Raw genomic sequence first — 19,715 nt, 5'->3', positions numbered from 1 at the left:
TAGACCCACGGTTTGGACAACAGCCAGTAAGAAACTGAGTATGCGCAAAACCTGGGGTCACAGAGCGGACAGGAGGAAGAGGAGCTTGACTTCATCCCCAAAGACCCCCACGACCACCACCAGAAGACACTGCGCAGACTCAACTAGGAGGAGATTATGGAAATGCTAATTATAATACGAAGCGGGGATAGGTGTTGAATATGTATAGGCGTATTGCGAAATATTATGAATATGTAATCATTTGCTCTATAAATCTTCGGTAACAGCATCATACGTTGGGTACACAATAGGAGGAGTTATCCCCTGTGTACCTCAGCGCTGAATAAACATACCTACTTTACAATCTATCAGATTGTGGAGTCTATTTCCGCACGTCAATACCACATTATTGCTGTTTCCACTATCAGAAAATACTCGGACAGAGGCCACCTCGTGCATTTGGGTGCTCATTAAAGCAAATATTTATGAAACATTTATCAGCAGCACCACACTCCCTCAACACTTAGGAGAAGAAAAGTACGGATGAGGAAGATCAACAAGTGATTTCGCAGCATTCCACCGAGACTTCCTTCACGACAGTGAGAGGCAAAGACGGGGGTGGGGTGCCGGGTAGGGAGGAGGGGCGAGGCCGGGTAAATAGAAAGCGAAACGAGGGCAGAGTTCGGGGTGGGAAGCCGTGCTTCCCCGTGGGAGCGTGGGACCGCCGGCGGGGCGCCCACCCGGCTGCGACTCCTGCTGCCGCCGCGCCCCTCAGTCGCCGCCTAACGGTCTCCGCGCGGGCCTTCCCCCCGGCCTTCGGGGGCGGAGCTAGCCGCGCGCCGCAGCGGCCCCTCCCTCCGCCGGGCGCCGGCGGGCGGCAGCTCTCCCTCGGCCCGGGGGGAGCGGCGGGCCTGCGGGGATGGCGCTGGCTGCCAGGTACGGCTGGGAAGGCGGTGGCCTCCTCATCTCCTACCTTCTCTTCCCTCCTCCTCCTCCTCCTTCTTCCCCCCTTCCCTTACCAGGTCCGCCGCCCGCGGGGCCGGAGCGGGGGTGGGGGGCGCCCGTCGGTGGTTGTGGGTGTTGGAGCTCTTTCGTTAGAGCCGCCGGGGCGGCCCCTAACCGCCCCCGGGGCCCGGGCTGCCCGCTCTCTGGTGGGGTCCCCCCGCCAGCTCCCTCGGCGAGGGGAGGTGTCCGTGGGCGCCGGACTTGGCTTCCCGAGCTTGCGGGCGGCTGCCGGGATTTCCTGGAAAGGTCTCGGCGCTCTGTTAGCGCTTTGCTGGGCGCGTTGAAGAGGCCGCTGTGGGCCGAAATCCCTGTCCTGGCGGCACGTTTCGGCGTAAAACCAGCTGAATCGCACATAAAACCGTATATAACCTTTTGGGATTGTTTCTCCGGCAGTGTCACTGAATGAAAATTTGATCCTAGCGGTAGGCTGTGAGGTGTGTTGTAGGCGTTTTTGGTTTAACTAATCGTGCAGCTCAAGGCTGGAAATTTGTAAGGAAAAAACGATGCACAACAGCACAAGAGTAGACTCTGACAGAGGCTGTCACCAAGTGCTGCTTCGTTGTCCCTCCAGCCGCGCTGGTGCCGCACGGGCAGCCGAGGAGCCTGCTGGTACGTTTTAATGCTGTGTATCCCACAGTGGTTTCTCCAGGGGCGTGTCCAGCTCAGCAGGAGCACTGCTGGCAGCGTATGGAAAATGGACTCCTGGTTAGCGAACTTAGATTATTAAGGTTAAATGATTTTGATACCCTTAGAAGCAACTTGTCCAAAGTCCCCCAGCAAAGCCAGGAATAGCGCGTGGGCGTAATGTTACGACCCACAGCGCGATTCCCTTGTTTGCGTGGTTTCAGTAGTAAGGTTGATCCATATGTTGTATTACCTGTGTAGGTTTAGAGCATTCCTCTGCTGACTTCTCTGCCTGAAAGGTTTCCTGTGCTGTCTCTCTCTCAGTATTCTGATAAGCAAATTTCTATAAATAAAAATACCATCTGCTTGTTTAAAAGAAAAGGGTGTTTTTTCTGCTTTACTGATGTGGAGATTTTCTGAAATACAAGCAGTTGACTTTAAAAATTTCAAAGCCTGGGTTTGTTGGTTTGGGTTTTTGTTTTGTTTTGTTTTTCTGATTGGAAGCAAATACAGAACAACCCCGCCTGAACTCCAGTTAAAAATGAGCTGCCAGTGAAGATGATGTGGAGGTGTAAAGCTGAGTTTTGAAAGTACTGTGGGCTTCAGGCAAGCTCCCAGGGGAGTTACTGTGAGCCCAGGCTGATGAGGTGAATGAGGGTTGGACTCACTAATATTTGCATCCTTCTTTCCATGGATTGCTGAAGCTCTGAAGAGGATGAGTAACAAAAGCTAATCAGAGTTCTGACAGAAATGGTTTTTCCCTGGAATTTCTCCTGGAATTTCACTGTCATTGATAGATCCGCAGAGGACATCCAGATTTAGACAACTGTGCAAACTTAGAGGAGATAAACATGTTTTGTCACATCTTTCTTACACATTCTAAGGTGTTAAACATATAACTTGTTTTTGAATATGCATCATGTAAGATACATGTTTTGTTCAGCATACAGAGCCATTCACCAGTCACTTCAGATTCCAAGAGTGGGGTAGTTGCTACTCATGACAGCATGTACAGCAAGGATCAAAGGTACGCAAGTACATCTATTGCATAATACTATATATGGAGTGCTTTGAACATGTCTTGTGATTAATTGCAAGGATTAAGACATAAAGGAAATATTTTGCTAAGTGGATTCCAGATCCTCGAAGTTTTCCCCTAAAGAGAAAATTTTGAACAGCCTGAAGAATCAGATCCTACAGGTGTAACTGTTCTTTAAAGTGACTGTAAAAGTAACATTGTTTGGCGTTAGGTTTCTGTGTGACTTCTGAAGAAAGCTGGTAATCCTGTTAAAGTAGAAAGATTTATTTTTTTTCTACTACTGTTATCTGTAAACTTGATCTGAATGAGAAGGTCAAATTATTTTATCTTCTGTCACATTCACTAGTGCCAAAACTAAATGGACTTGATAGATATGTATGACTTAATTGCTTTCTAGTTTCCTGATACCAGTGATAAACCTAAAGATTTTGTACCTAGTAAATCTTATCATCCATAATTTTTAACTTGATTAAAAAGAAGACTGGTATTTTACATCTCCTAAATATTCCTCATGCTTGAATGAATTAATAAAATGAACCAAACTGAAATGAAAAGAATGTTTTCCTTGTTTGTGGAATTATGTGACTTTCTATAGTCATGCTAAGACTTTGAGCAGAAGAAGACTGACATCTCAGATAAGGGTTTAATTAAGCTGATTTTAACATACTATGTTAAGATTGACCATAGTGTGCTTTGTCATGATTTTAAATTTTAAGCTGTTTGTTTTGCAGAGGAAATGATTTAACTTGTATTTTTAAATAATTTTAAATTTAAAAAACAATTTATTTATATTAATCCTGAGGCGAAAATGATTTGGAAATAGCTATACCCTTGCCTATCCATCTGTAGATTCACAATTGTTCCTTAATACTTTGCCTGCAACTCAGAATCAGATCTTGCAAATATGAATGTTATGAGGTTAATAGATAGAGTAAAATAATAACATCGAGGAGAGGGAATATTTTAATAGATCTTATGTATTCAAAAAATTGTAACATAAACTTCATAACCTCCTTATAATTAGTAATTTTATAATTTTTTTTTCTAACCTCCCTCTTGATCTACTTTTTTTTCTGGAAATATTTTTTACGACAGTGATGAGTTCTTGTAATATTTCAAATAAAGCCAAACAGTGTTTATTTTCATTATATTTAATAAGTGGGAGTGAATGGCATAGAATTTTCCGATGCTATCTTTGTGCAAAATTAATACAAATAACCCTACAATGCTTTCTGTATTTTTTTTTTTAATGGTAAGAGCCCTTTCCATGTGAAAAAAGGAAAGTGCTATTGTCATAAAATTGCCTGTCTAATCTGAGCATCCTTTCCCCTCCCACCCCCGGCAGTAACTGTTTCAGTCCCACTGCCTTCCCCCAAACATTGAAGAGATTGAAATAACTCTTTGTACATAAGCCTCATTTTACTTGCAAGTAATTTACTAAGATGATTTGCTGAATCATATTGGTTTTAATGTATTTGCAGGTACAGAAGCAAAATGTTTATTTTACAATCAGCACATTATATTTCTTAATCACTATGGAAACCCTGATGGATGTACCAATGCGTTTTTATCAGCTGGGTAAGTCGCCTGTACCTTTGTGTTGTAAGAGAAGTAGCAGTGCTAATTTTTCACTAACACTCCTCCTGAGTTACCAAAGTAAGATACCATCATCTTACTATAGATCTCCCCTTGTAATAGTTCACGGAATCAAGAGTCTAGTGTATTATATTCTGCATACTCCATTCTATACATAAATTATGATTTTTCCGTAAGAAATAAATGCTTTGAAACATCATGCTGCATTCTGCCTTTCCAAATGCCCAGTGAACTCTTTGTTGAATGTGTTGTTTTTCATTTCTTGTCCTTAGTTTTTGGATTAGAAGACACAACAAACATAGTTTGTTGGCTGAGCTGTAGTTCATTCAATTCTGTAAAAAGGATAAAATGGTAAAGAACATTGCCTGTTCAGTTTATAGACCATCTTTATATCTCCAGTCTTAATTTTCCCAGTTATTTGGTCAAAGATTATTTTTTTTCTTGTCTGTGTCTCTTTTGTAAGAGTGTAACCTACAAAATTTTGCAACTTTCTAACTATCCTTGCTAAACATGTGTGTTAAAACAAAGTTCTGAGGCAGTTTGAACTCTAGACAAATGCAATTTGATTTTGATAGGGGAGAGGCATTTAAAAATCACAAATATGGACAGAATAGAAAAATATTTCTGTCATCAGGAAATACATCAGCAAGACAGCTGACATGAGAGGTGGCTGCCGTAAGAAAGAATGGCAAAAGACTGTTTTGCGTCTCCTAATCCAAACAGCTTGCTCCAAGAAAGTGTGTCATTACCAGAGTCTGTGCACTGACACTATCTGTGTCTGTAATGGGAATGTGATAAAGGCTGCGTGCCTGTTGGGAGAAAGGAGAATTCCTGTCACAAATGATTACAAATCTGAGCTTGTGTTCAGGTAAAGAATGATAACAAAGTATTGCTTTGTTATTCATACCCACAGGATGTTTTTTTCCAGGTAGAGGAGCTGTTACTATATGTCAAGAAACCAGTTGTTCTACTTTTAACTGCAATTCTCTAAGGAGATGTTTATTATTCAGTAATAACATAGAAGAACAAGTGCAAAAGGCAGATGTACAAAACAGATGATGTCTGTGATTTGAATGGCAAAATGAAGCTTGAGATGAGTTTTCTGTCTTGTGGAAATAGAAATTTGCTGCATTTACAACTCAAGCGAGCTGCTTAATCTCTTTGCATTTAGTTTCAGAAGGGATGTTGAGAGTGTAGTTTAATATTTGTGAGACAGATGTCCAAAGAGACAGACTTATAAGAGATACTTGGCTAAGTATCCATCCCAAATGATTTCAACAAACTTGGGTGCCCAAGTGTATTTGTATGTGCTGCTGTGTGTGCCCTCTGCTAACTAAAGACCAAGTTTTAAGGCACTTCTCTGCAGCCATAAAGGTTCTGTGCAGATATCTCTTTAATTAATTGAGTAGGAAATTTTTCCTGTACTCTCTGCAAAAGTAGACAGGGATCATAAAATAACTGCATTAATTCATTAAGAAATTCTCGTAGTGTGTCTGGGGCAGGACAGTTCCCACTGACCCACTACTATTCTGAATCCCCTCTACTTTCCCAGGAATATGTATTCTGGTCCTATGTTTTACACAGTTGGGGTTTGGACCTGATGACCTCCGGAGGTCCCAACCAACCTCAGCCATTCTGTGATAGTCCATTCCTATCTATTATTTGTAGATCTCCATAAAGATGGTTTTAATTTTTTTATGAGATATGTCCTAGACTTCTGTTGTGGTTTGGGCCTGATTGGCAACCAACCACCGCAGCTAATCACCCTCCCTTCCCCCTCCCCACCTGGGAATGGGGGAGGGATTAGAGGGGTGAAGGGAGACTCGCAGGCTGAGATAAGAACAGTTTAATAATGGCAATAAAATGAGAACAATAACGATGATGGGGGAAAACAAAAAGAGATATATAAACAGGCGATGTACAGCGTAATTGCTCACCACCCGCTGACCAATCCCCAGCCCGTTCCCGGCCAGCGACCCCGAGATACCAAGATCCCACAATCGCGATCCTGGAAGCGAGAGAGAGAGCTCCTTCCCAACCACCCCTCCTTTATATAGTGAGCATGACGTTCCATGATATGGAATATTTCACTGGCCAGTTAGGGTCAGGTGCTGTGTCCGTGCTCCCTCCCTGCTCCCTGTGCCCTCGCGCACGGGCAGGACATGGAGAGTCGGAGAGTCCTTGAAGTCTCGGCAGCAGCTGAAAACATCAGTGTGCTATCAGCATTCTTCTCATACCAAACCCAAAGCTAAATCCAAAACACAGCACTCATCTAGTCCCTGAAAAGGAATATTAACTCTATTTCAGCCCAAACTAAGACAACTTCTTTTCTCTTTTCATGGTCATTCTTACTGTGGCACAATTTGTTGACATGCCAAGTAGTTCTGTTGTGTTATTTGTCATAGTGTGGCACCTTGAGAACCTCAGCAGTGGGCCAGGGTGCTACTGCGTTAATTGCTGTACAAATGTAAAGTCAAAGACATTCCTTATGCTAAAGAAGTTACCATTCTAAGTGAGATGAGGAGAATAAAAGCACGTGTTATGGCAGTATGAATCAGCACAGTCCAACAGAGGTAGCAGGCCAGCAGTCTTTTGGGTATTGTCATATTTTTGTGTAGAGGATTTGGGTGTCAAGGCAAAAGAGGGTTCATGGAGAAGAGTTTTAAGGAAAATAATGAAGTAATTTTGCAGATATTTCCATTGAGTTTGTCTAAAGGATGAGAAAAAGCATGCATGTTTGAAATTAAACTAGTAACTTCTTTGGCCAGCTGAGTATGGGAGTTGGCATCTCATCAGTAGGAGGATAGGCCACAAAATGCCTTTAAAATGAGGACAGGAGATTTATATTTGTTGCACTTGGAAAGCGGAAGGGAGCTAAAGGATCTTGAGAAAAAGATTGGAAGGGTCAGAACAATAATTTCAAGAGTGTCTTGAAGCACCATGCCAAAAAGATATGAATGATGCAAAACTGGGTTGGTCAAGGAAGAGGATTCTGGATACAGTGAGAATCTGGATAAAAGAACAGTTTCTTAGGGGAGGTTACACAAGAAGATGTGGGGGCCTCTAGAATGTCAGGATCTGCAGGAAGGCTGGATTCAAGAGATTACTCGGACAGTAAGGCCTGACTGACAAGCTGAATGTGGCCTTAACCACGTCCTCTGACAGCAGAAGTGGTGTTGCAGCATCTGTTGGTGTGGGTTTTTTCTTTTCTTTTGCAGGCAGAGAACAGAATGCTGTGGTGTTAAACATCCACACGGGAATGTTAACAGAAACAGGATGCAAAATAGAGGAGTTACAAAACAGAGCCTGAAATAGGGAGTTACAAGAGTTAGCTGACTGAAGACAATGAGTAATATATGAAAGTTGTTTAGCAACAACCTTGAGGACTCCTCACATTTAGTAAAGAAGGACATCTGTGAAGATGATTCAGTGACATTCTTCAAGCAGTAGTAGTAACTTTTCCCAGAGCAGTTTTAAGATTCTTGTCATGACTTAAAAATGTGTTTAATAGACGGAGTGAGCTACCTGAAGCATAGTCAGAATCCTCTAGGATAATGTTTGGTAAGAACATCTTAAGTACAATTATTCACACCAAGTCTCGAACGTCTTCTGTCAGGGATCAGCATAAGCCTGAACCACAGTGTGGTTATCAAAGAACTAGCTCCTCGAAGCCTCGAATTAATGGCAGAGGTTAGAAGGGGACATCCCGTACTCTGGGGAAGGAGGGAAGGGTAGGCAGATGATGTGAAAGAAACTGTTCCTCTGAGGGAATACTGAGTATTGTCTCTAATTGTTGCAAATTAATATTGCCAATAGTAAGCTAATAATCAGATATTGCAGACATACAAATGCATTGATACATAGTTTCATTTTTCAGTGTACATCAGCATTCTGTCTACGGTTTGTTGGAGCTTGTCTGGTAAGAGTTTTTATTGTCTTTCAAATGCTTTTCCTAACACAGTTCAAAAAACTTGCATATTCTTACCAAGCATAATTTTAAAACTTAATGCTTTTTGAATAAAGAACTTAATAGAAATATAATACAGCAGGAAAGTCCTTTGCATTGTTGTTTCTATTGCGCTGAATTCTGGTTTATGCTTGCTTTATTTTGGGGCAAATATTGGGCTGCTCTAGTTGGGTTTATGTATTAGAATTACTGCAATCTCACATTTGTTTGTCGTTCATATTGTTCGGTTGTTTGTTTTGGTTTGGTTTGTTTTTTTTTTCCCCATTGTAGAAGGATCTCCAGGAGGGCCACCTCACAGTCTACAAATGGAATCATGCAATTTTCAGCACATTTTATCCTGGCAGGCAAAAAGTGATCCATCTGTGCCAACATTCTATCGTGTGCTGTACTCTGACGAGAGGCAAGTCTTGTAAGACACAAGTTTTGCTTCCAGTGTTTATCAACTCAAAATATTAAGGCTGGGGTTTTCTTGTTTGTCTGTTTTTCCACTCAGAAATGGTCCTCCCTCCCTGCCACTATGCTTTCTTCTATCAGAGAATCCAGATAGATTATTCTGATCTTGTTTTAACTTGTTTTGATTTACAGGAACTGGAATACTGCTAAACAATGTTCAAATATTACACAACTCTCCTGTAATCTGACAGATGATTTTAAAGAGATTTTCACTGAGTATTCTGCATTGATTCAGCGCTTCATAGGAAATGAAGTATTAAATTCTTCTATACTTCGTTTTGTGCCACTTACTGACAGTAAGTTCTCTGCATTTGCTCATTTTAGTAGTTTTTATTCATAGCTGATATACAAATGCTATTCAGCTAGCTTTACAGTAAGACACTCCAAACTAACTTGGCTGGTAGATTATTCCTTTATATAAAAGAATATAAATTTGGATATAATCTACCATATATCAGTTACAAGACATAGAATGTATAGATAGCTTTCTAAAATTAGTGGCTATGGTAGTTCTGATAAATGGATGAGGATCTGGTTTTGAAATAAAATATGTATACATATTTTATGTAAAAATATAGAGGTAAAAATATATATATGTATGTATGTAAAAATATAGAGGAAATAGCATCATGTTGAGCATTGACAAGCACAAAATAAAGAGTCTCTAAGTGCATAAAATACATAACTTAAAAAAAAAAAACAAACAAAACAAACAAACAAACAAAAAAAAACCCAAACCACACATTGTTTTTATGTCTTCAAGTCGTCAGTTAAGAGTTAAAGAAATACCACGTTTGTACTAGGTCTGTGGGAGAAGATTTACTTGTTCATCAACCTGCTTTTCCCTTTCCTTGATGAAAGAAGATGCTTATTAGCTGTGACATCTTGTAATGCCAGAGGTGGCTTCACCCTTAGTCATGCTTAGTATTCAGTTTTGAAGTAGCAGAGACAGAGATGGAGGAACAATTGGAGGACTATGGAGGAGAAATAGGTCATGTTAACTTCTGAATTCAGCACAGAGGTAGCTGGTGCTGTGTCTACTTACAGTCTCAGAAATTATGAAAAATTGGGTATGGGGAAAAGAGCCACAAGGATAACTGAAGGATTTGAGAACATCTCTCTGAGTTGGAGACCTTCAGTCTTTCAGGAACTAGTGTAACAGAGAAGAACCAGATGGTGCGCTGACCACTAGTTAATATGGTGGCAAGTTTCTTCAGTCATCTAAACAAAGCATAACAGTGTGCCCTGACTGGAAGCTGAAGCTAGATAAATTTTAGCCAGGAACAAGAGGCATATTTTGAATTGACTACTGGAACAAACTGTCAGGTGCTCTGATTGTCCATCACTGACAACTTGTACATTGAAACTGGATGTTTTACTAGTAGTTCTCTAGTTCAAACCATAAGCAATTGAGTCAAGTCATGTTTTCCAAGGCACAGGATTTAGATGCACCTGTAGTATTTTCTTGTTCTACAGTGCCTGAATGGGAAAGAATCAATGTTCTGAGGTATTTTCCTACTCGGTGTAGTTGATATCTGTCATCAGATACTTAGGATAGAATCTTACTCCTATTGACAGGTGGATTTGAGCAGACAGAAAGGCTTCATAACAAAGAGCCAGGAGAAAACCACATTTGACTGAAACCAGATTTAAGCTAGTGTTTATTTTATAACTTAAAATATGACAAAGCAGTAAGTGTGCAACCATCTGATTAGGACATGCTTTCCTGTTTGAGGGTAGATGAAAGCTCATATGTTCTCTAAGCATTAAACTTTTTTTTTTTTTTAGCTTTCTACCCTATTTTAGGAACCGAAGTAGTTAGCAAATGTATATATTGCTTTTTTGATTTTTGCAGAGGTTGGCAAACCAGTCTCCACCTTGATCAAAATGTATGTATTTCTTGAAAAGACATACGTGAATGCAGATTATAGATTTTCATAGTTTTTCCCCCCACAATGTACTGTGCAGAAATGGAGGATTATGGAGATAACTGCTTCTCACACCATTTTCCGACTTTCCTACTTCTTTCCTGTGTTGGAGGAAAGAAGGTTCTAGGCTTGATTCACCATAGAAGTTCCTCTGATCTTGATGGATGTGTAGTTTGGGAGAGAGGAAATGGTCAGTGTTCATGGCTCTTCAAACACAAGTTCTGAGGACCTGAACTTGAAAGTATACTTTGAACTCAGTGGAAGAGTCACAGAAGTGTAACTGTGTTTCACTAGGTCCTCTCTCCTACTGTCAGTGTAGTGTATAGTCTTTGGAGCTCAGCTGTCAAGTTTAGAGCTATAGCCTTCCTTGCAACCAGTACCAATATGCAGGGCTACACACCACTGAATTGCTACAAGGATTCCTTCCAGAGAGTGACTAGAAGATGATGGTGAGCAAGAAAGTAATCAGCTTTTCCAATACATTAACCTCAGCTTTCCTCTCAAATAGATAAAAAGCTTACATCTCTGTGGAGCTGAAGCAAACCCTCTGTCACCTTTCTGCTTCTTCCCTCCCACCCACTGCTTTCTGTTTTTAAAATCTAGCCATGTGGGAAAAGATTGTCTGACTGTGAAACTTAAATGTTGCAACATCTTGTGGATTTACAACACTGACATGCTCTGGAATCTGATTTATCGGCTATATATCCATCACTGAAATAGAACTGGTACTGAATACATAGTGTATATTTTTTTCCATCATTATTTTTTCTCTTTCTTTTTTTAAATAGCATTCCTGGGACCACCCGAAGTTAATATCAGTTCCTGTCTAAACTGCATAAATGTCACCATAAAGATGCCAACCTCTCACTTCAGAGCAAATGGAAAGTTACTGCCTTTAACTGATATATATGAAAATCTTTATTACGGTATAACACTGAAAACACTTGATGGAGAGCATAAGGTAAAAAGACCTTTTTGTTTTATTTGTGCTTTAGGGGAGAAGTACAGAAAACATAAAATGGCTCTGATGGTTAGCAGATTTACAGAAGCAAATATGTGAATAGAAGATACTTAGAAGAAAACAAAGGCAATGGCAAATGTAATCTTAGCTTCCTTTTACTGCAGAGTAGCAGGCCTAGAAGAAGAATACTAGTTGTCCTGTATCCTTACTTGAAATAAAGCACAGGGCACTGGCTCAAGTGATTATTCTCTGGGTAGACAAGGGAAAGACAGTTTAGCAGAAACTACTAGCAGATATATGCACAGCTGATAAGAAAATATGTTCAGAAAGCAGTTCAGTAGTTTTCTGTCAAACTGGAAAAATATATCCAGTTAGTTTCTGAAACAACCTATTCTGGGTCTGGTACTGTTTGTTTGTTTGGTTTTTTTTTTGTGAGGTAGATAGGCATGATTAGAACTTACAATGATCCTCAAAAAATGGAGAAGTAATCTTAAAATAATGGGAGTTAATTCAATAAGGAGCAATGAATTTAAGAATAATTGTCTGTAATAAGTAGAGTGGTAACGCTACACAGGCAGCAGTTTTGCCAGAAAGGATGAGAGCATTTTCTAATATTACAGGCTAAACATGACTCACATATTGTTGAGAGATAAAAGAATCATATTTTTATGTACTCAGTAGTTGTAAAGCCGACCCACCCTGCAGCAGTCTGGGATTCAGAAGAGGCACTGGACCAGTTGAGCAGGATCCAAAATGGAACAATGAGGCCTGGGGGGGGATCCTGACACATGGTGTCTGTGAGGAAATTCTGGAATAATAGGAGGCCGCTTAGTGTAATCAAGCAAAACACAGTTAGAGGCCAGAGCCTCTGAGTATGTAGACATTTACTACAGAAAAGGAGGAAATAAACTCTTCACTGTGACCGTGATCAAACCCAGTGAAATTGGCCGTTGTACAGACTTTAGGTTAAACATCGAGACACACATTAATACTTGGGCTGGCAAAGCACTGAAATAAGTTGCCTAACTAGAGCATGGACTAACTGTACTGGAAGTTTTGAACAGCTGGTCAGAGAGGTACCTATTGGGAATTTAATCTAACTCATTCTGCCATGAGTCACAGAAGGAGAACCACAGCTTGCCTGCCATCGATATTTTTCCCCTGATTTCTGAATTGGAATATCACTTGCAGTTTCAAATATGTAGAATTTGTGAAATTACTTCAAGAGGACATGTAGTGACCAACAGTTGGAGACAGAAGGCAATTTATCTTTGATAATATGATATTTCACAAGCAGGTGTAAGGTAGACATCTTGACATCAGCTAGAACTAGAGATGTAGTTGTCTAGGTAAAATGCTGAGTTGCTGTGTCAGTTTTTGCAGTTTAATGTGCTACTGCATTTCTCTGAAACAGCCGTAATGTTTTATCAGTGGCTGGGGATCTTCTTTTAAGCAAATAGCTAACTTTAAAACATTGTCTTTCATGGCAGAGGCCACATGAGAAAACTACTCAAGAAATTTTTAGTACTGTCATTGAAGATTTGTATCCAAATAGAAATTACTGTGTGTCTGTTATGGTCACTGCGTTTCTAAAGAAATATGGCATCCCATCAGCCTGGAAATGTGTAACTACAGACTCTGTAGCTAAACAAGGTAACTATGCTGTGGCGTAGGAACGGATTGTCTGACTTGATTATGTGCATGTGTTTGCTTTTTGCATAGGAAGATTTACAAGTCAATCCTAAAAATAATAAGAGAGGAAGTAACTTCCAAGTCATAAATGTTGTGGGGATTTGTAAGTGAAGTATAAAAACCCATCCACTTTGGGGCTATAAAACTACTGTTAATCCCGTGAGTCATACAAATCTCCACTAATTGCCTAAGTAGTTATCAAAGATGGTGCAATTTCTTCTTTAATTCCTGAATCTAATTTGAGATTTGTTATGTTTTGACTTTGGACCAGATGACCTCCAGAGGTCCCTTCTAACCAAAATTATCCTGTGATTCTAAATAGCTGTTCTGAATATGAAATGTGGTTATTGGAAACTTCATTCATGTATGTTTTGTTTTTTTCATTTGCAGATTATCATATAGTTGCAATCGCAGGTGCTGTATGTTTTTCACTGATGTTAGCTGGTGCCCTGAAGTTTATGCATGCAGGAGGTTATATTCTTCAAAAGAAATCAATTCCACATACCTTGGTATGTAATAATTCCCGTATTTAACCTTCTTGGTTGGGAGGAGGTTACGATCTGAAATTTCTAATCCTGTGCATTTAGGTACAAGTTATGTAAACACATATGTTTTAATCTGCAGTTTACCTATGTCAAAGGTAGTCTGTAGGTTGCTAAATTCTGTTCTGTGGAACAAGTATTCATTCTTTTTCAAAACCATTTCTTGCTACTTCTGTGACAAGTTACTAACAGAGATAGAGATATGATCACCGCACCCTGCTCAACACTTGTCGGGCTGTACCTGGAGTAGTGTCCAGTTCTGTTCCCCACAGCGCAAGAAAGGTGCAGACAGACTGGAGAGGGTCCCAAGAAGGGCCATGAAAATGAGCAAAGGGCTGGAGAACCTGCCCTGTAAAGAAAGACTGAAGGAGTTAGGTCTTTTTTCCCTGGAGAAGAGAAGGCTCAGGGGGTACCTCATTACCGTATTCCAGTACTTAAAGACTGACTACAAACAAGCAGAGGGTCTCAAGACAAGGGGAAATGGGTACAAGTTGCACTGGGAGAAGCTTCATCTTGATATAAGAAATTAATTTTTTACAATGAGAACAATCAATCACTGGAACAACCTCCCCAAGGATGTGGTAGAGTCCCCATCACTGGAGGTTTTCAATATGTGATTGGACAGGGTGCTAGATGATCTCATCTAGGCTCCCTCTCCCACAAAAGGTTGGACCAGGTGATCTTTCGAGGTCCATACTGACCTGGGCTGTTCTACATTTCTATGAAGTTAGAACGGGACAAGCAGTAGTGAAGGGGGAACCCCCCCACACAAAGTAACTTTAAATGAACTCTTTATGGTACACAGAAGCAGGCCAGGTCCTACAGCAGAGCACCCAGCATAGGACAATTAACCCCTTGCCCTTTGAAAATTACCTTATATGTAAATCCTTCCTGCAACAGACAAATTTATTCTGCTATCCGAGCCAGGGCAATAACTCCAAAACAAAAAACTCCAGTTTTAGGTGAAGTGCACAGGGAGAAGGCCTGTTCTCCACCAGGAAGGATGCTCTGAAAACATTCCGTTTTCAAGCATTAAGCAGTTTCTGGCACATTTTGCCTTCTTTATTTCATGCTGGAGCATTGTACTCCTCTATAAGAACAAAACCAATTACCTCAATATTTTTCCATTTATTACACCAAAAATCAGAGCATTGCCTGAAGATCTGAGGATAGACAGGTCCCTGGTTGCTGGAGTTTAAAGGCATTTTGAGAGATTCTTCAACTGAAAGAAAATGTTTTAAGCTTGCCTTCAAGGTCTTTTATCACGTTTCCACAGGAAAGCAAGCTGAAAAGACAAAAAGTCACTTTAAGACCCAGTTAGGTATGGTTTTATGTCGTGATTTAACCCCAGCTGGCAACCAAGCCCCACACAGCCACTCACTTACTCCCCACTGTGGTGGAATGGGGGGAGAGAATCAGAAGGGTAAAAGTGAGAAAACTCATGGGTTGAGATAAAGACAGTTTATACAAGTAAAGCAAAAGCCACGCACACAAACAAAGCAAAACAAGGAATTCACTCACCACTCCCCATGGGCAGGCAGGGGTTTAGCCATCCCCAGGACAGCTGGGCTCCATCATGCGTAACGGTGACTTGGGAAGGCAGATGCCATCACTCCAAAAGTCTCCTCCTTTCCCCAGCTCTATATGCTGAGCATGACGTCATACGTTACGGAATATCCCTTTGGTCAGTGGGGGTCAGCTGTCCCGGCTGTGTCCCCTCCCAACTCCTTGTGCACCCCCAGCCTCCTCGCTGGTGAGATGGGGTGCAAAGCAGAAAAGACTTTGACTCTGTGCAAGCACTGCTCAGCAACAGGTAAAACATCCCAGTGTTATCAACTCTGTTTCAGCACAAATCCAAAACACAGCCTCATACCAGCTACTGTGAAGAAAATGAGTTCTGCCCCAGCCAAAACCAGCACAGTGTATTGTTCTGTAGTGATGCATAAAAAGGGCCTAGGGTTGGGACTTTTGGTCTCATTATCCCCAAACGATGGGCCAGTTTATTTAGGCACATCTGAAGAAGAAAAGAGTCACTGTTGGTGCTCCAAGACATTTTTGTTGTTTTTTTTTTTTTTTTCTAAAGCTATGCTTCATGGTTATTGTCCGCAAAAGGTGTCAAGGACAGCATGTGAGAAGTGCTAAAAGTTCAGTAGCCTGCTAAGAGGGAGATCTGGGTGGTTAGAAATGATCTCACGCACAACAAATAAGAGCTTACTCTCAATTCACCTCAACAAGGAGACAAAGGGCAGACCATCAAAGACCTTCCTAAAGATGAGACGCTGCTTTGAGGAAGCAGTCTTCAAAGCATGTTGTTTCTCAGGAAACCGGAGTCTGCTTCATAACATCAACAGTAGCTTCTCATTCAAAAGAAAAATCATCTTTACTGAAATCAGCTATACCTTGCAGGTCTCCAACCTTCCAGTTTCACAGGTATCTCATACCATAAATTGGGATGCAGTTATGTGTGGCTATGTCCCTGCCAGAAGTATCCTAGCGGTTAGTTCCAGAACTGTTACTGGGAAGTTCAGGGTCACTTCTCTGGATAGCCTGATGTCTGTCATCCTTCTCTAGTCTCAGTAATGATTTATTACTGTATTCTGTTATAAACAGTTATTAGTGAGAAGGATGCCTGATAGTAGAACAATTAGTGGAGAAAAAAAAAGGATATTCATATGCAAGTTATCTCTGCTGGAATGTAGAGCTGGCATGGTATCTTAGAAACTAACTCCTGGTCCAGGCTGTTAAGATCTGACCAAATATTGGAGTTGGATGAAAACAAAAAGCTAAGGAAAATAAACAATATAGCTCTAGAAGAAAACTTACTCAGGGTGGGGTTAGGGGGAAGGCTCGGAATGTACATGAGGCAAACAGTACCTGCATCACTTTCCAAATGCTAAGGTATTCTCAGGAGTCACATATAGTGATTGGCAAAAAAGTCTATGACTAAGGAAGAGTATTTAAGGAAGAAAGAAAGGTAATGGTAATATATGACTCAAATTGACTGTCTTTGACTTTTTCTGCTATCAAGTGTCATGTTCAACGTTTGAGGAAGCCAGTCCTGAGTCAGCTAATTTTTTATTTTATTAGAAGTGACTGAACTGCCACTAAATTTCAGGCAAAAATAACAAGATTCCTGGGACTTGTTTCTATCCATCTTTGCTTGCTTGCTTTTTTTTTTTTTTTTTTTTTTTTTTTTTTAATAGTCTCTGACTTCTTTTGCATTTAATTCTATGGTGTTTTTCGGATAAGTATTTTCCATTTTCTACAAACATATCCAGAGCAGATTGGTATCAGCTTTTTCTAAGACTTCTTTCCTCATGTTTCTGTGGAAATGCTATGTCATTACCTTCATATCCCTAAGACTGCTGAACATGACTTTGTCAAGTAGTGTCTAAGGTTAATTTTTTTATTGCCAACATTTTTCCCCAATGCTTTGAATTTTTGGTAGTCTTCAGAAGTGCAGAGTGAAACTGAGAAAATGAGACTCAGGATGTTATGTAGTTCATTGCTTCAAATGGCACACTCCTAGAGGACATAAAAATTGATCATCCATGTAAGGCTTCACTTTTGCATGGTAACTGCAGGAGCTAATAGAGAGTTGCAAGACTCACCTCAGTTTCAAGATGTGTTTCTAAAATAAGCTTTTAGTCTTAGAAAGGTATCTCAAACATCGGAAATAAAACATTCCATACCTGACACTGCTTGGCACTAGTGTCATTTCTTTGAGGCTGTCTAATGACATGTGCCTTGATTTGTTGTGAAGGCTGTCATGTTTACAGGAATGGATAAGAGAGACCAATCCTAGATGCCCTGAACTCTGCAGAAAAAGCCAAAAATGTGGCACAGAAGGAATCATTTGTTTGACAACCTCATGATTTGGGGTATTTTTTTCATATTTTTCCTCTGTTTGTGTGCAAATCTGGCTGATTTTTTTTTAATACACTTTGCTCTTTTAGGTATTCTTCGGGACATTAGCCTATTCACCTTGGACATTTGAATCTGAAGAAATATCCTCTATAGAGATCATTTACAAAGAGGTCAAAAAAAGAGCAAATGAATCCAGGGGTGGTGTCAGTGATGAAGATGACAGTGATGACAGTGACAACGATGCCATAAGTAATCATGACTATACAAGGCGTGAGATCATAAGTAGAGTACCTCATTCCTCTGATGTGCCAAATGTATTCATGCAGTACTCTCTAAATGGTACATGTGATGACAGCAGCAGCCAGACAAGTGAAAATCCAGATGCTGAGCCGGAAGATTCTGAAGAGCTTGAAATGGACATGGAAGAAGACAAAGACATGGGTAGTGGGTTACTTAATCCTTTCTCTGAGGTAAATTATAACTATTCTTCTAGGCAAAGGAACAGTGCTTGCTTTACCATTAACTTAAAAACTGTGCTGTTGGGAACCTCTGAAGAGAATGTGAATAGTTCTGCAGCTCTTCTTTCTTCCCAAGAAGATGCAATTGACTGGCAATGTACTCGTGCTTTTGAAGGAAAACTCCTGGATGACACAGAAAGTGTGCAGGAAACACATTGTCATAACAGCTCTCATGAATGGCAAAATTCCTCTCATTCTTCTGATGAACATGACTCATCAGATTCAGATATGGACCAAAAAAACGAATACATAAGAAGATAAGTGAGAACCACTATTGTTTTATAACATACAGATAGATATTGTCAGTTTTTATTTCTGTATTCAACATACAAATCTTGTCTTTTTGTTAACATTCTGTGAGTGTATGCCTGAATATTTCTCTGATCTCTCCAGGTTGTTCCAGGTATGGTTCAGGTTTGATTATCCACAGAGGAACAAAAATGACTCTTCAGATGCAAAAGAAAGAGTAGATATTTCATTTTGACAGTGGGTCATACCTTTTAGCTGTTACAAGTGAAAAGGTAGTTTGCAGTACAGGGAGCTCTGAGTGTCTTGTCTCTCAACTAGACCACTTTTTTAATTTTCTTTTTTTATTCTTTAACTCTGTTGATAGATTACTCTGAAACCTGTTTTGCTGGATGGATTGCTGTATTTAAGTCAGTGAGCTGATTTCTACATTTGTGCAGAGAAAGCTGATCAAGTGAAATAATGGGGGCAGAGATAAGAATATACAGCTTACGGAAGAGTTCCTCTTACTGTGAATCAAGGCATTAAATACAGCTTTTTATATTTTTTTCATATAATTTTGTGCTATTATTGAATATTACACTTCTAAAAAAATGTTTTTATGACATTTGCTACAGTGTACAGTTATACTTCAACATTTGGGATTCATAAAAAGAAAATTTTTCATATCCCTGTCTCAGTTTTTACTGTGGCTCCTACATGCCTGTGATAAGCTACGTGAGTTAGTCTGCTAAGAATTTACACCTTATCAGAAGGCTTTTAGATATCACATAGCTAAAAATCCCAGCTTCCTTCACCTCCTCTTGATCTGCTTAGGTATTGCTTTTCAGCTGCCGAGCAGTTTCTGGCTGCCATGGGTGGCAGTCATTCTTTTGGTCAGGATAGCCACGAATCATTTCTAAGGTGCTAGAATGTGTTCTGCTGCTGCATTACTGTGAAGAATGAAATAGATGTAAGTACCTGGCAGCTTGGATCTTGACAAGCTGATTATCTGCAGATTTATGCATCTGCAGAATTAGTGGATGAAACCTGCTCGTGCTGGCCCCATAACGGTGCTGTTTGCACAGTGGGGTTGGTGTGTACCTCTCCACAGTGGGGGAAGCCAGGGGCAGCACTGACACGTTAGCGAAGGCTATGGGACTGTGCCCACCCCAGGGAAGGCCAAACCTGCCTTGTAGCCTTGTTTAGTAACAGGAGGTGACAAATGGGCCAGAAACAAATGTATTGAACCCTTAGAAAGAGCTGATATTTTCAGTCAGCAACAGTAATAGCTTGAGAAAGAACCCTTTTTACTGTGT

General features: G+C 40.4%; 1 protein-coding gene across 3 annotated transcripts; it reads left to right on the top strand.

The window, feature by feature from the left end:
- The first annotated feature begins 671 nt into the window (after window positions 1-671).
- IFNAR2 (interferon alpha and beta receptor subunit 2) lies at window positions 672-18,974 on the top strand. Of its 3 annotated transcripts, none has more exons than XM_042788904.1 (10): window positions 672-915; window positions 2,552-2,635; window positions 4,129-4,225; window positions 8,121-8,162; window positions 8,481-8,619; window positions 8,796-8,959; window positions 11,380-11,552; window positions 13,043-13,205; window positions 13,635-13,753; window positions 17,743-18,974. In XM_042788904.1, the coding sequence occupies exons 3-10, from the start codon at window positions 4,183-4,185 to the stop codon at window positions 18,430-18,432; spliced, it is 1,533 nt and encodes a 510-aa protein (XP_042644838.1). In that variant the 5' UTR covers window positions 672-915; window positions 2,552-2,635; window positions 4,129-4,182; the 3' UTR covers window positions 18,433-18,974. The 3 variants fall into 3 exon arrangements, with proteins under 3 accessions (XP_042644838.1, XP_042644839.1, XP_032867287.2); XM_042788905.1 differs by having other exon boundaries at window positions 673-915; window positions 8,481-8,610; XM_033011396.2 differs by lacking the exon at window positions 672-915 and having other exon boundaries at window positions 2,099-2,635.
- Window positions 18,975-19,715: the final 741 nt, after the last annotated feature.

Source organism: Tyto alba, unplaced genomic scaffold, assembly GCF_018691265.1.
Source record: "Tyto alba isolate M040663 unplaced genomic scaffold, T.alba_DEE_v4.0 Super-Scaffold_14, whole genome shotgun sequence".
NCBI classification, from domain to species: Eukaryota; Metazoa; Chordata; class Aves; order Strigiformes; family Tytonidae; genus Tyto; species Tyto alba.
Note: the sequence above shows the minus strand (reverse complement) of the source record. Positions and strands in the feature narration are given on the sequence as shown.